The sequence below is a fragment of the Miniopterus natalensis genome, chromosome 6, assembly GCF_054644295.1.
Source record: "Miniopterus natalensis isolate mMinNat1 chromosome 6, mMinNat1.hap1, whole genome shotgun sequence".
NCBI classification, from domain to species: Eukaryota; Metazoa; Chordata; class Mammalia; order Chiroptera; family Miniopteridae; genus Miniopterus; species Miniopterus natalensis.
The window spans coordinates 44322041-44337867 of record NC_142086.1 but is presented as its reverse complement, the minus strand read 5'-3'; the positions used below and the strand labels follow the sequence as shown (position 1 = coordinate 44337867).

Here is a 15827-nt window from a genome sequence, read left to right as displayed (position 1 = left end):
TTGTGTTAGATAAGAGGACAAGGGAGACCTCTTGTCAATTTCTCATATAGTAAACTTTCCTACCCACCCTGTAGGAAAATATTTTTTCTGTGATTCTTTCTGAAGCAGTGCTGTGGAACAGCTTCTCACTTGTGGTCAGTCCATTGGCTCCCTCAAAGTAGGTGAGAAATTGTGTGTGTGTGCGCATTTCTTTGTGCAAAGGGGTGTTGGCATTCATTAGGTTCCCAAGGGAGTATAGTGAGAAGAAGATTAAGAAAGATTAAGAATCACTTAAACCAGCTTTTTCTTAGCTAAGGCAAACCCCTGAATCTTGTTTTAGTACTGCACATCTTTCAGCTTCCTTTAGTTAAATTCTCTGTGTGTGAGGTGTGGTGAATTGTTCAGCAAGGACCCAGGTGAATTGGAAGTCTTCCCCAAGTGCCCTGCTGGGGACCAGGAGTCCTTTTATCCTAGAGCAGCACCCCCTGCTCACTTCTATCAAAGCATTTGTCACATTACAGTGAAAGGGTCCATTTATGAGACTATTTTTCTTTATTAGATTTGAAGGCTAGGCCTGTGTTGTATTAGTTTTGTATTCCAAACACCCAGTATCATACCAGCTAGATGCTTAAAAATGTTCTTGACCTGAACCATGTACCCATAATCAGCCAACAGATTCTTTCCTTCCCAAGCAGCCAGTGTTTTGAGCACTTACCCTGAGCCAGGTATAATTTTAGGCATTGGGGATACAGAGGTGAGCTCACTGCATGGACCTGATGGGCTATTTCCAGAGGACACATGATTGTTGCCACTCCCTGAAGCTGCTGCATGTGAGCCATACGCATTTACAATGGTGCTGACCTGGCAGAAATTCCTCCTTCTGTAACAGACGTTAGTTATGTGCACATGTTCCGCTATTTTCACCACTCAGAACAAAAATGGAAATGCCCGTTCTGGTCTTCCTCAAAACCATCTATTAAATGTCTCCCCAAAATATTCTTTCTCTGAATGAAGCTGTTAATGGTGTGCCTCTAAACATAGAAAATATAGATTGAACATATTGGTAAAAGAAGTGTCAGCATTTAGGACCATGTTTTGCATGTAGAAGTGTTTTTTGTTTTGTTTTTTAAAAACTCAATGGGAAAAATTCATGATTAAAAAAATGAAGAAAGCAAAACCTTCATGCCTGCCTCACTAGTTTGCTCTCTTCTAGCTTATACATATATTTAATTCCATGGATTTGGGTTTATGTTCAGTAAATGTGCAGCACTACCATACAGGGGAATTGGCTGGTTCTTGATGTACTCTAACTTTATTTTCAAAACAGGATGTGCTATGGTCTGACTTTGGGTTTTGTGGAAGAAACGGACGGGAAAGTACATTGTGGATTGGCTCCCTGGGGGCCCACACACCCTGTCATCTGGACTCATATGGTTGCAACTTAGTATTCCAGGTACAAGGAAGGTAATACACATGTGTGTGCATGAGAGTGTATGTGTCTGGATGTCTGTGTGTGTCTCTGTGTGTGTTGCACAGGAAGAGGAACCAGTACTGAGTAGGCAGTAGGGCCCCCAAGGTTTATTTCCAGCTCTATCCTGGCAGCCTTCCTCATGACCAGGGCAGATCTCTTGACCCCTGGCTGTTTCCTTCTTTGTGAAGTGAGGGGAACACTGTAAATGGTGGTTTCCGTGTGTGTCTCTCAGCCATGTTCAGTATTGCCTTCAGAAAGCTGATCCCAGAATTCCAGGATTCCTCTCCCCGTTCAGCTAGACAGCATTCTGCTTAGCTCTTTTACATAAGAATCTGCATAATTTTCAAACTTTGATTTAAAAGCAGGAACACCCACCCTGGCCGAGTGGTTCAGTGGGTTGAAGTGTCATCCCATGCACCAGAAGGTTGTGGGTTCAATTCCCAGTCAGGGCACATGCCTTGGTTGCAGGTTTGATCCCTGATTGGGACTCATGAGGGAGGCAGCCAATTGATGTTTCTCTCTCTCTCTCTCTCTGTCTCCCTCCCTCTCTCTCCCTCTCTCTCTCTCTCTCTCTCTCTCCCGCCTTCTCCCCCTCTCCCCCCTCCCCTCCTCCCCCTCCCCTCCCCTTCTCCCCCTCCCTCCCTCCCTTCCACCTTCTCTTAAAAAAAAGGGGGGGGGGCAGGAACACCCTTTCTTCAAGCCTAAATAAGAGCAGAACAGTTTGTTGAAAGGAAGTGACTTTGCGGCTACCCCCAGGCCCCTGAGGTGATGCCAGGGAGCCTGGTTTGAGAACTGCTGGACCAGAACTGCCTCTTTCAACTCTAACTTTTAGTTTATGCCTACCTGTAGACACAATGCAGTATTTTTTTTAGCTTTAGGTCAGTTTTGTATTTTCATCAATCTGTGTACCCTAAGAGATATATAAGGGCTAAGTCAGGTAATACTTTTGATAGTCCCTGGTTCTAGGAATTATGTGGGAATTTAAGTGTTTCTGCCACTTGGAAGATGTACTCTGGCTGTTGTGTATGCAGCCTTATTTTCTCCTAGTTAATGATACCCCAGTCTCCTCTCCAGGCCTTGCAGAACATTAATAGGGCAGCACAGAGGGAAAAGCAGAAATGTCATGAGGGTCTTGACTCCCAGGCAAATACTGTACTATGTATTCTCTGTTCTTTCAGCATGCCGAACCATGAGAGCTTTTTGAGCAGAGGTGGACATGATTTACTGCGTTTTCTCATTAACAAAAGAAGCATGCATGTATATTACATTTTAAGCCAAGCCAAGCAAATTGTATGGGATGATTATCATTATGGCTCTTCCTTTGGGACACAGAGCTCTAGTGCAGAGGTAGGAGCTGGGACCTGGAGAGGTCAGGAGATCTGTGACCTAGTTAGTGGTTCTACCACTAATTCTATCCCTGTGAATGACCTGAGCAAATACTGGGTCCCTCTTCTGCTACTTTGAAAGTGAAATTAGACTGATGATCTCTTAAGAGTCCTTCCAACTCTAACATTCTAAACATACTAAATACCAAAAATTTTTCTAAACCAGTCATAGGTGCAGTGGAATGGAGCAGCTTTATCATCTCTAAGGCAAAGTAAGACTTTAGTATATACTCCTTAGTTTGAAATTAGCAGCCAGCTGCTTCCTGTTAGATGGGCCAGGTTCAGAAACCCAGGTATAGAAACTCACCGGGGCAGGACGCCCCAGATGCCTAGAGAGGGCTGAAACTGGGAAAACAAGAACTTTGTCCCCAGGGTAATCTATGCTCCCCTAGCATATCCCTGGTCATGCTGTTTAGACCCCCTGAGCATTCCTCCCTAAAGATAACATCTAGGCCTCAGTTGTATTTTAGCTCCAGGCCCAGGTAAGCAGTGAAACCAGATAAGTGTCTCACCACCACCCCCAGGATGACTCAGGACCAGATACCTCAACTGATACCCCCCTGCCCTGGCACCGACCAATCAGTGGAGACCATGACCACGAAAGAGCACTCGTGGAAAACTGATGAATATTCTATTTAGACACTCTCAAGACCTCCCCTTAGGTTCCCGGCTGCAAGAGATAAATATGCTCAGGACAAAGGACCCAGTGAGCACTCTCCCATAAGGGGAGCACACCAGCACCATCTCTATCCCTCCACTGGGACCCCACTAGAGTTGCAAGCAGAGGAGCAATGGGCAGCAGCAACTCGACCCTGGCTTATCCCTGAACCTGTCTCCAAGGCCCCTTCTCTCTCTGACTTCTCAGTGAGCCAGAGCAGCCCAGCCTGGGCTCTCCTGTTGCTTCTTCTATGCCCTTCCTTGTTTCACTGTCCCAGGTATATTTTTGCTGCCATCATGGACCCCACACCCTTTGGCTCAGTACTGCATAGCCCTTCCCTTTGGATATCCCCATCCCCTTTTAATTAATTTTTCTTTATTCACCTGTCTGAGATGGCTATTTAGCCTGCCCGCGCACCACAGACCACTAACCTCTCACTTCCCAGTTCTGAAAGGACATGACAGCCCACTGGAACTGCATTGGGTCACTGGAGGGCTTCAGGCTTTTCTCAGAACCAGGAGTTTCCCTCTCTGTCCTCTTTGCTTCCCCACCAGTGTATTTCTGTGTATGTCTCTTGTTTTTGATACTTGTCCTTCCTTTACCTCCCATGTTCTCCCTCTACTGGCTCAAAGTATCAGTGTGTCTGGTGTTTTGTAAGTTAAAACTTATCACCATTTTTCAAAAAAAATTTTTTTAATTTCTAGTGAGAGGAAGGGAGAGGGAGAAAAAGAGAAACATCAATGAGAGAGAAACATCGATCAGCTTCCTCCTGTATGACCCCCCACCAGGGATCGAGCCCACAACCTCCAGCATGTGCCCTAACCAGGAGTTGAACCAGCGATCTTTGGGTGCACAGGATCACACTCAACCAACTGAGCCACACCGGCCAGGGAATTTTTCAAAAATTTTTTAAGTGACTGAAACATCTTACAGTTTTCTGTTTTTGAAAATTCCTATATTATACTACTTTTTAGTTATGTGGCATTTATGCATTTCTCTTCCTTAATGAATTAACGTAACAAATGTTTAACTTAAGAAATTTACAGCCCAAGCAGGAAGGAGTCTGGAATCTATTTGGTGGAGAGAACTACTGGTGGTTGCTCTGGATAAGATAAGAATACAGATATTTGAAAGGGTGGTGTGGTTCTGGGTAGCTCTAGAATGAGAGATGGAAACAATTTATGAGAACTTTGATTTGGGATAAGAAAGAAAGATCTTTCAAACTAGATCCTGTACCAGCAAGGGGGCTGCCTGAGGGCATCATGAGATACCGATTAGTTCCTGCCTCACCTCCACCAGGTTTCAGCAGAGATTCCAGCATTCACTAAGAGGTGGGCCAGGTGACCACTGACATTGCTCCTCTATTCCTTTATGGATTGACTGAAAATGAGTAAAAACAAACACAGCTACTTCCTTCTGGCATATTTTGTCTCAAGTTCAAAGTACTAATTTATATCTTTTATTTTTTAATTAGGAAAAGATGGCATCTCTTTCCCCCTGAAGATACTCCTTTCCTTTATTCAACTAGAATCCCTTATGAAGAATCTAGCGTGTTTAGTAAAGTCAATGTTGTCAATCCTGATTTAAAACGTTTTCCTCAGTTCCAGAAAGCTCGAAGACATGTGGTTACCCTGAGCCCAGGACAGGTAATGGGGGCTTTAAAACCTTGGTGGCCTGTCAGAGGACATCCTAGCTGTAACTTCTCCCAAGTCATTATGCCACATGCCTCTCCCCTTCCTCCTCTCCCCACAGTACAAATAAGCAGGGCTTCTTCCCAGGCTCTCTGCTTCTCAGGTCCTGGATGGATGGCAGGAGGGAACACAGCTCCTCCTACTGGTGAAGAGGAGAATGGACTGTGGAGGATGAAAGCTCATAAAGTCTTTTTTTCATGTTAATAGCAAATGTCAAACATGGGTACTTGAGCACCTCTGGAACATTTATTCACAGTTAATATCTGTTCAGCCGTGCTAGAACCCAGACACATATACTGAAGTTGTAATGCATCTAGGTATTGGGCCAACAGAGGCAGAATGGAGAATGATTTACTTTTAAACAAGAATTTATATTGTTTTGTAACTGTCTGCGAAACATTTCCAATGGTATTGTACCTAGTGCTGCTACCCAGTAGGGAAAATCACCTTTACAACATTGGCATTTGCTGTCTGATGTTTTATTAATTCGAAAAGTGTTCTTAGTCTCTTACAGATAGTTTATTCCCTCCCTTATCCCTCACTCCTGCCCTTTTCCTTCCCTTGCTCCCTTCTCACTGGCTCCCTCCCTGCTTCTTTCAGAGTTGAGTACTCCAGCTCAAACAATTTGACTTGACCAAGTTGCCTCAACCCTTTGACAGTGACTCCACTTCACCTGTCCCCCCAGCCCCTCGCAGCCACTTACCTGTTTTCTTTCTCTATAGATTTACCTATTCTGGACATTTCACATAAGTGCAGTCATACAACAGATGAGCTTTTGTAACTGATTTCTCGCACTTAGCATGTTTTCAGGGTTCATCTGTGCTGTAGAGCATTACTACTTTTCATTCCTTTTTGTGGCTAAATGTATTCCACTATGTGGAAGCAGTATATTTTGTTTATTCATTAATCAGCTGATGGGCATTTGGGTTGGTTCCACTTTTGGGCTCTGATAAATATGCTGCTGTGAACATTTGTGTACAAGTTCTTGTACAAACATATGTTTCCAGAGCTCCCAGGTATGTACCTGGGAGCGGACTTGCCGGGCCATACAGCACTCTGTTCAGCGCTTCGGTGAGCTGCCAGTGTTTCCACGGCAGCGGCACCATTTTCCCTCCCACGAGCGATGTGTGAGGGTTCCCGTTTCTCCATATCCTCACCAACACTTGTTATTTCCCTTTATTGTTATTGTCGCTGTTGTTATAAACATTCTAGTGGGTCTGAAGTGGTTGTAATTCATTTTTTCTTCAGTTTTCATAGCCAGATGTGAATGACTGTTTTTTCCATCGTATCAGTTTTCCTTAATGTCCTGCTTACTCCTTGATCCACCTCAAACTAGCTGTCTCTGTCAGTACTTTACTAAAAGTATACTCTGCGATAGGGCATTCATGACCTCCTAATGACAAAATCCAGTGGCTGTTTTTAGTGTCCCTTTCCACTAAAAGGAACTCTCTTCCCATCTCCCAGCTCTACTTTGTCCATAGCGAGTGCCACCCGTTTGCTAAATCTGAAGCCCAAAAGCTTCAGGTCATCTCCATCTGCTCTACTCGGCCCTCCGTAGGAAATCTCGTCTGAGTCTGGACAAATGCAGTCCCCCTGGACCCTGCCGTTGCTTGTGTCTACTATATCTTCCTATTTAGACCCTAACATTTAATAAATGGACTATTGCAGGAATCTCTTGTCCTTCCCAGACTCCGCCATGTCACTATTTTCTCAGCCACTCCTCGTGCCATCAGGATAGAATTCAGATTCTGTGTCTGATTTCAGAGCCCCCCACAGACCCTCACCCAACTAACTCTCCCATCTTATCTCTCATTACTCCCTCTGCAGTGGTAAGACTGGCCTACTTGCTGTGCCTCAACCGTCCCACTTCCCTTGTCTGTGCCACTTCTCCCTCCTGATAGGTCCCCATTCTTTCCTCTGTGTAAATTGTCTACCAGCCCTGGTTCAAATCACAGCTCCTCCATCCAGGCTGCTCCTGACCTTAGTTCATGCCTGCTTCTCTTGTTAAAGCTCTCTTCTCCAATGTTCACTCATCTAATTTACCATTTACGTAATACCACCTTTCTACTTACTACTTTTTCATGCCCTTTCTCAGAATGCATACAACTATTTTGCAGAGGAAAGGAGGAAATATTAGAGTCTCAGAATCCTTTACTAAAATTTAGATGTAAACAGAGAAGGTCCAGGATTAAGGAGAGTAGAAACTGAAGGAGCTGGCAGTATCCTTTGTGGAACAGATAAATTTGTCAATAAGAAAAGGAATTAAAGGATTGTGGATTTTTTTCTTGTTTTCCTTTCCTACAGCAATATTACTATAAATTCATTTGTATTGTTTTCTTTCTCTAGTATCTTCAATTAGGGTTCGATTCTGATATAAAAATAAAATGTCCTGTTCTTGTGCTAAACATTTTTTGTTTGGTTTTCAGGTTCTGTTTGTTCCCAGACACTGGTGGCATTACGTAGAATCCATTGATCCTGTCACTGTCAGTATAAATTCGTGGATTGAGCTGGTACTTTTTTTTTTTCCTTAATAAATGTATTTCCTGCTCTTAAGAGATACAAAGCCTGTATATAAAACTTGGTGATTAATTTTAACCCACATTCCAGTGTTACTTTGTGTTGCTCTGCTGTACTGTATGCACTCTGTGCTCTGTTGATGGATGTTTAGGTTGGAAATAATTTCTGTTGATGTCCATTCTTTCTTTGAAGGGCACACAGTGGGCACTGATACTGGCATGCAGCGTCTTTTCCCTTGACCAGTGTTGTTAGGAGTTGGTGTTGGGCCTGGCTGGATCTACCACATTTTGTCCCATGTTGCTAGTCCCATCTCATACCACCTGGGCCAGAAATATCTGCTTCTTGGCTCAAGGCTCTTACAACTAATTGCAGAATTCTCGGTCCTGGCTTACACATTTTCTCAGTGTCTTTTGTGCTAGGTTTTTATCATTTCATTTCTGCCAGCAGCCTTTACCCTCCAATATGCTTTGCTTAATCTGTGTTGCCTACTCTACTAAGCAATTAAAATGGCTGCTTATTCGGCTCAAGTCTGTCTCTTCAACCCAAGGCCTTACTTGCATCTGTATGCTCTTTAGACAGAGGTTTTGACTGTGCCTATATCCTCTTTAACCTGAGGCCTTCAGTGCATCGCTGCTGTCCTGTACCCAAAGCTGGGTTTCATCTCTTCTCTCTGGCAGCTGCATTCTTCCCTCTGTCAGGCTTTTCTTACCCTTTGGTAATGGAAAGGGCTTTGGTGGAACACAAAGCAGTACTATAATAGGAAGCTGTATTGTGTGAGCTTAGAGAAGTGTTGTAGCCCTTGGGAGTTAGGGGAGAGGTGTGGCAGGAGATTAGTAGACTCACAGAAGTTCTGCTTGTTCATGCTGAATTGGAATTGGAGCAAATGCCAAGGTAAAGTCCATGGAGTCCACTTTCACTCCCAGTACCAGTCACATCTGCAATAGCCCTGACAGATGCTGCTTCTCCCAAGGTAGCTCATTCTGTTGTTGAACAGTGCAGTTGTCGTCTGCCTACTTATAATCATACCCATTATTTCTGAAACTATACAGAATATTTTTCTTTTCTGAATATTTAAGGATACCTGCCATGTATCCCCTTAATCCTTTCTTTTCCAGGCTCAAAGCCTCTGGTTTCTTGAACGATGTTTTTTATGTGACTTTATTTTCAGACTTTCCACCATTTTGGCGTAGACAGACTTAAGTTTGGAGTTAGGCAGACTTAAGTTACAGGTCTATACCTTTGTTAGCTGTCTAACCTAGATGGTTACTTAATGTCATTAAGGCCAAATTTCCTCACTAGTAGAACAGGGATTGTAATTGCAGTCACTTCAATAGGGTGGTTGTGAGGCTTAAGTTGGGAAAAACATGTATAAGCATCTAATGCAGTGTCTGGCATATGGGAAGTGTTAAAAGTAGAAATTGCTATGAGGAGAAAGAAGAGCTATTATGCCAAGGGTAGCCCTCTTAATGTACAGCACCTGAAACTGAATACCAGTACGCCTCATTTGGTGGAGTATAAGATTTCTGCCTCACATGACTTAGATCCTAAATTTCTTCAGTAGTGCTTATAATGTATCAACTTTTAGTAATCTTATTTCACTGGGGCTTCATAGTCAGCTCTAAAATATCCACGCTTTTTTCACATGATCAGCTGCCAGGTCAGATTGTCCTCCATTCTGAACCTGTAAAGCTGGTTCTTTAAACCTAAGTCCTATTCTTTAGTCATCTCTATTAGTTTTCATCATGTTGGTTTAGTTGAGTATTCCAGTTCCCCAAGATAATTTTGAATTTGAGTCTCATTTATGTTTTTAGTGAAACTCCTTCAAGCTGGCCTATGCCCTTTTGGTATGTGACCATTAATCTTTGAGTTTATCCTTGCTTTCTGGTACATAGCAGACGCCCCAGGATTGCCTTGTACTTGCCCTGCCCCAAACTTGGAAGTCAATAATTTCTCCAGGTGGCCAAGTTTCCTTTTAGTGGGAATGGTATTTAGAAATCCAGATTTGGGCTCAATGGCTGCTCATGCTACTGGTGTCACTGTTTCCAGACGCAATAAGTAATGAAGCTAGAATGTGATATAGGTAGATAGATGATTGATGATAGATAGATGATAGATAGATAGATAGATAGATAGATAGATAGATAGATAGATAGATGATAGATAGATAGATAGATAGATAGATAGATAGATAGATAGATAGATAGATAGATAATAGATATTGATACATTTCTAATTCAAGATTAACATTATAGGGTTTTTTCTTATTTGTTTCTGTACTTCTCTCTCCTCTTACACTGAATTTCTGGGTCCTTAATAACAATAACGTATAAACTCCAAATTCCAATACTAATATTACTGACCGTAAAACTAGCCAGTAAAATTTAAGATTTCATTGCGATCCTTTTTATCATTAGACTATATCCTTCTAAGAGGGTACAGAGTTCCGTGTTCAGTAGTCATCGTAAAGGAATCCTTTTCATTTGTGGTTATGTTGCTGAATTTAGTTAGGTTCATTTGTTTCCATTTGTTCTCAACATTAGGATTTATTTTTTGCATTTTGATCCAATTTAATATTTTGAATATGTAAAACATTTAACTTGTCAAAATTACATTAAAAGGTATACTCAGAGAAGTCTCCTTTCTTCCTTGCCCCCTTCACTCCATTTCTCTCATCCCCTATAGGGATCCATTTTTTTTATTTCTAGTTCATCATCCCTGGCATTTTCTTTGTAAACATATGTATAAATAAGTAAATGAATAAATATATTTATGTATCACTATTTATATTTGAATAACTATATAAACTTCCCTCTCCTTTCTTACATAGAAAATATAGTGTTAATTTACCACAGCTTATTGGTTCATTGTTCTGTTGATAGATAATTGGGTTGTTTATAATTTTTTACTTTCATAAATAGAATATTCTTGCCCTAGCTGGTTAGGTTCAGTGGTTAGAGCGTCAGCCTGCAGACTGAAGGGTCTTGGGTTCAATTCTGGTCAAGGGCATGTACCTCAGTTGCAGGCTTGATCCCCCCCCCCCCCCCCAGTCAGGCAAATGTGGGAGGCAACCAATCGATGTGTCTTTCACTCTTTCTGAAAAGCAGTGGAAAAAATATCCTCTGGTGAAGATTTTTAAAAATTTAAAAATAAAGAGTTTAAATAGAATATTCTTGTACAGATGTACAAGAGTTTCTCTAGAGAATATGCGTATATCTCGGAGTGGACTTGCTGGTCTGTAGGGTATACAACACTCAAGTTTACAAGATAATGCCAACATGTTTTCCATATGGCTCTGTCAGTGCACATTTTCCACCACTTGCAATTATCAGACCCTCTTATACTCGTTTCATGGGTTTCTCGATCTATATTTCCCATATTTTTAATGAGGTTAAGCATATTTTATGTTTATTAGTCATGTAATTGTTTTCTGTTGAAATGCTTATCTTCATGTCTTTTGCCCATTTAAAAAAATTGGGCCATTTTCTTATTGAAGTGTGCAGATTCATTACATATTCTAGATACTGATCTCATATCAGTTATACTGTATGTTACAGACGTCTGGTTTGTTTTGTTCTTTAATGGTGTTTGATGAACAAAAGTTGTTGATTTTAATATAATTTGTCGTTAATGCTATAGTTTATACTAATTATATCTTAAAAATCATATTTACATATTTAGCCATTTCATTCTTGTGGCTAAGTATGTTTGTTGTAATTTTTCTCCCATTCCTCAAACAATTAGCTTATCAAACTCTATAGGGATTATTCTTCCATATGTAACACTTTTTTTTTTTTTTTTGCTCGAAACATGTCATAGAATGGGAAAGATTGGAAAAAAACATCACAGGATGGTTCAAACTCAAAGCCTATGCCTTAGAGACAGGAAATATACTTAAATTTGGTTGATGAAATAATCCACAGCTCTTTTAGATGGCAGATGATAGTGAATTCATAAAAAAACTGGTAGGCCAACATGTTCATTTCTTCTGTAACAAAGCTTGTATTAATGAGAACAGAACACACAAGAGACTCTACTCTCTGTTTTAAGCCATGAGACACAGAGACAAATGGAAATATGGTGTTTTTCTCTCAATTTAGGAAGAAGACCACCAGGCTCGGGTGGAAGAGGCAATCACCCGCCTGCTCGTGTGCGCCCTGAAAACTGCAGAGGATCCACACAATACCGGGGCTTGGCTAAACCCAACGGAGGTAGGCCATGCCTGGTCTCCATCGCGGCATTTGGTTTCCAGTAATAAATCATCCCTGACTAGATTTGTTTTCCAATTTTTGTAACCACTCTAAAAGGTTTTTCTTTTTCCCTAGGTTGAGGAAACATCCCATGAAGTCAATTGTTGCTACTTAAATAGAGCTGTTTCTGCCCTTTTTGATCATTACAGAACATCTAAGACAGTAGAAACCCAAGCGCTCAGAACAAACGGGGAGTACGTGAAAAAGGGGGAATTAAATATGCACAGCCTCATGGAGGCAGGACAGACAGGTAGCCCGAACTTAACCTTGGGGACAGAACAGCAGACAGCTGGTCCCTTTGGCCCTCATCTGGTGCCTGTACTACCAAGTTCTGAAGACCCGCCCTCGGAAAGAGGAGGCATATTTGAAAATGATGGTCAAGACTTTGTTGGCAGAAATGGAGAGCACTCTGGGAAGTTGCACTGTACCAAGAAGCAACGAAGGATGAGTGAACAGGAGAATGCAGCTGTCGAACAAATTGCTTCTAATAGTGCTAAGGCCCCTTCTCAAACATACATTTCTACAGATGACTTGCTGGACTGCTTGGTGAATCCACAAGTAACCAAGATAGTGGCACAACTTTTAATACAAGGAAGAAGTGTGTGATTGTAATAGAAAATGACTTTTTAAATAGTATTTTAAAAGATTTTTTAAATAGTATGATTTTTTTTAATAAAAGATGAAACAGTAAAAAGCCTGTGTTTGCATATGCTTGTAAATATACTTGTTCTTACCTTGTTAAATTTCAGTCTCTCACCCTAGCTGTTTTGGCACAGTGGTGAGAGTGTCAGCCTGTGTACTGAAGGGTCCTGGGTTCGATTCTGGCCAAGGGTATGTACCTTGGTTGCAGGCTCGATCCCTGGCCCCACTCTGTGCACAAGCGGGAGGCAACCTATTGATATGTATCACTCGCTTTGATGTTTCTCTCTCTCTCTCTCTCTCTGAAAAGCAATAGAAAAAATATCCTCGGATGATGATTAAAAAAAAAAATTCATTCTCTTGCCACCTTCTTGCATGCACATTGCTCTTTGCCCGCACTGGCTCTTTGTTGTTAGGCCTTCTTTCTGAGACTTTTCATTTCCTCTCCCATCCCATCCTGTCAGCCTATTTCAAATGTAAGCCCTAAATGTTCTCAACAGGATATAATGTCTCCATCAGCCTTAAGCAGGGGTGGCTGCTGCTTGTTTTTGCTTGTTTTGGGGATAAAGTTTTATTGGAAGATAGCCATGAGATTTGTTTACGTATTGTCTGTGGTGGTTAGTGTTGTAGCAGCAGAGTTGAGTAGTCACAGAGACTATATATGCCCACAAAGCTGAAAATCTTCACTATCCCCTTACAGAAAAAAAAATTCCCAACCCCTGTCCTAAGGCATCCAGTGGGTGGATTCTTTTTTTTAAGATATGTTTGTATTGATTTCAGAAAGAGGAAGGGAGAGGAGGAGAGACAGAGAAACATGAGATGAGAGAGAAACATCGATCGGCCGCCTCCTGCCCAGCTCCTGACCAGGAATCAAACCAGTGACCTCCAGGGCCATGGGACAATGCTCAACCAACTGAGCCACACCAGCCGGGCCCTTTGGGTGGCTTCTAGCCTTCACCTGAAGCGGTCATACTTCTAACACCTGCAGAATTCTCATTGTTAATCCCTGTCATCCAGGGCAGGATACCAATCAGGAGAAAAGTAGGTGAGGGTCCAATATGGAAGGAATTGGGACACATAAGAACACCAGGCCTGGGAATAAAAAGGCCTTGATGCTACTGACTCCTAAAACTGACCAAATGCTTGGTTTGGTGAAACTGATCCCACTCTTACTACATTTGTAAGATCTGGGGATAATTGTTACCATTACTGTGTAAGAATTTAGAAATTAGAAAAGCTTATTGATCTCTGAGTAACCATTTATGAAACATACATAAGAAAAGATAAAGTCACCTTTTAGATGAGCCTTCAGACTGAGGGTATCAGTAAATCCAAAGAAAGTATGTGCCTTCCAGGAGGGAGGGAGAGAGGTGTTATGTGAACATGCCCAAGAAAAGAAGGATCTGGAAAAAACCCGTCTGTAGCATTTACCACCATCTGACCAATATACATTTACCTATTTTTTTTATCTTCCCTGACCAGAATGTCACTTCATGAGGGTTTGAACTTTGATTATTGCTGTATTCCCAGAACCTAGATCAGTGGCCAGCACATGGCAGGTGCTCGTTAATATTTGACTGAATGAATTATTTTTAAAAGGAGATTTTGTTGGCAGTACTCCATCAAATACACTGGGGCAGAGGATGTTGTAGCCAAGGGTACGATGTCCGTTAACCTTAGTATGTGTATCCCTATTGCTGAAATATACATATCTTTGTTTTCAAATATATTATTTTTTATGTTTGTTACTCCTTTGACCACTGTTTTTCAAGTTGTAGGCTGTGACCCATTAGTGATTCATAAAATCGATTTAGTGGGTGAGACCAGCATTTTTTTTTAAAAATGGTACATAATAGGTAATTTCAGTGAATTCAATAGTAAATGCAAGTATTATGTGAAACTTGGCAGGAAAAGTGTATTTTCAGGGTGAATATACTTCATTAAAACTTTTCAGCTATGTCTGTGTGTACACTGGGCCTAATATAAAATGTATTTCTTAGTGTAGGTTGGAGTCAGAAACATTTGAAAGTTGTTCTGAGACAAAGCATTTTACTCAGAGGTAATAGTCTTTGACAAGCGGACACCTGGAAACAGTTAAGACATTGGTATGAATGGATTCTAAGTGCAAACGTGTAATGGGAGAGAATTTCCTGATATAGAGAGATTCAAATATAGAGAGATTATGACACAGCAAGAGATCCTGGCTTATCTGCAAAACGGGAGCCTGAGAGATAGTGAAAGGGGCAGGCTGTCAGCCACCAAGATACCTGAGCCTCATTTCATCCTGTATTTCTCAGATTAGCATGCCTGAGTGAAATCAATTATTAAATAAAGCACTGACCCTCTAGAGGCCAGAGGGATTAAGGAATACAGATCCACGCATGCCTAAAGTTACAGTATCTGGGTATCAGCAGGGCTGACCTAGACAGTAGGCACAGTGGCTAGGGCCCATGAGCTTTTAGGGTCCACACAAATGTTTTAGTTTTCAAAATAAAACAAAAGAATATAATCCATCCTCGACTACATCCATATATATCAATTCAGTTGCAAAGTGCAAGTTTTAATACTTCTTAATGGAGTAAGAGGCCTACAAAGGCAAAAGTGTCTGGGACTGGGGCCCATGCAAGTCCTAAGTGGCGGTGGGAATTGGGGATTTCAGAATCATTTGAGGTACTTGCTGAAAATGCAGATTTCTGGGCACCTCTCTAGAGCTATGGAATCTGACTCCTTTGGGATGAGCCAGTATTTGCAGTCTTAGCAGACACCTCAGGTGATTTAAATACCAACAAAGTTTAGAATATATGCCCTAGAATAGACCCCCCATGACCTAGCACAGGCTCAAGGTGGGCTTCATTGAGCCGGGGCTCCTTGTTGGGGTCAATTTGTCCTTCAGATTTCTTTTTTAAAGAGAGACTTTTTGTTTTAATCCTCACCTGAGGCTATGCTTTTTATTTTATTTATTTTGAGAGAGAGGGAGGAAGAGAGAGAGAAACATCAATGTGAAAGAAAAGTATCGATCAGTTGCCTCCTGTATGCACCCTGACCAGGGATTGAACCCACAACCTCAGTAGGTGCCTTGCCCAGGAATCAAACCTGCAACCTTTTGGTGTACAGGATAATGCGCCAACCAGCTGGGCCACCTGCCAGGGTTCAGCCGAATGTAATTAATACTCTGAGGATCCCTTGATCCCTAATTGTGGTCTCTATCAGCAGTGGCCTGTGTTCATCATCACGCTCTCC

The 15827-nt window shown here is 41.7% G+C and overlaps 1 protein-coding gene across 1 annotated transcript in view; it reads left to right on the top strand.

Annotated features, from left to right (window-relative positions):
• The window catches only part of HSPBAP1 (HSPB1 associated protein 1), a 39059-nt gene extending 26416 nt beyond the window's left edge, over nt 1-12643 (top strand). The window contains exons 4-8 of the mRNA XM_016199934.2: nt 1307-1443; nt 4968-5139; nt 7611-7694; nt 11799-11909; nt 12024-12643. Coding sequence (XP_016055420.2) covers nt 1307-1443; nt 4968-5139; nt 7611-7694; nt 11799-11909; nt 12024-12554 — 1035 coding nt within the window. The 3' untranslated portion in view covers nt 12555-12643. The remainder of the gene's footprint in view (nt 1-1306; nt 1444-4967; nt 5140-7610; nt 7695-11798; nt 11910-12023) is intronic.
• Nucleotides 12644-15827: the final 3184 nt, after the last annotated feature.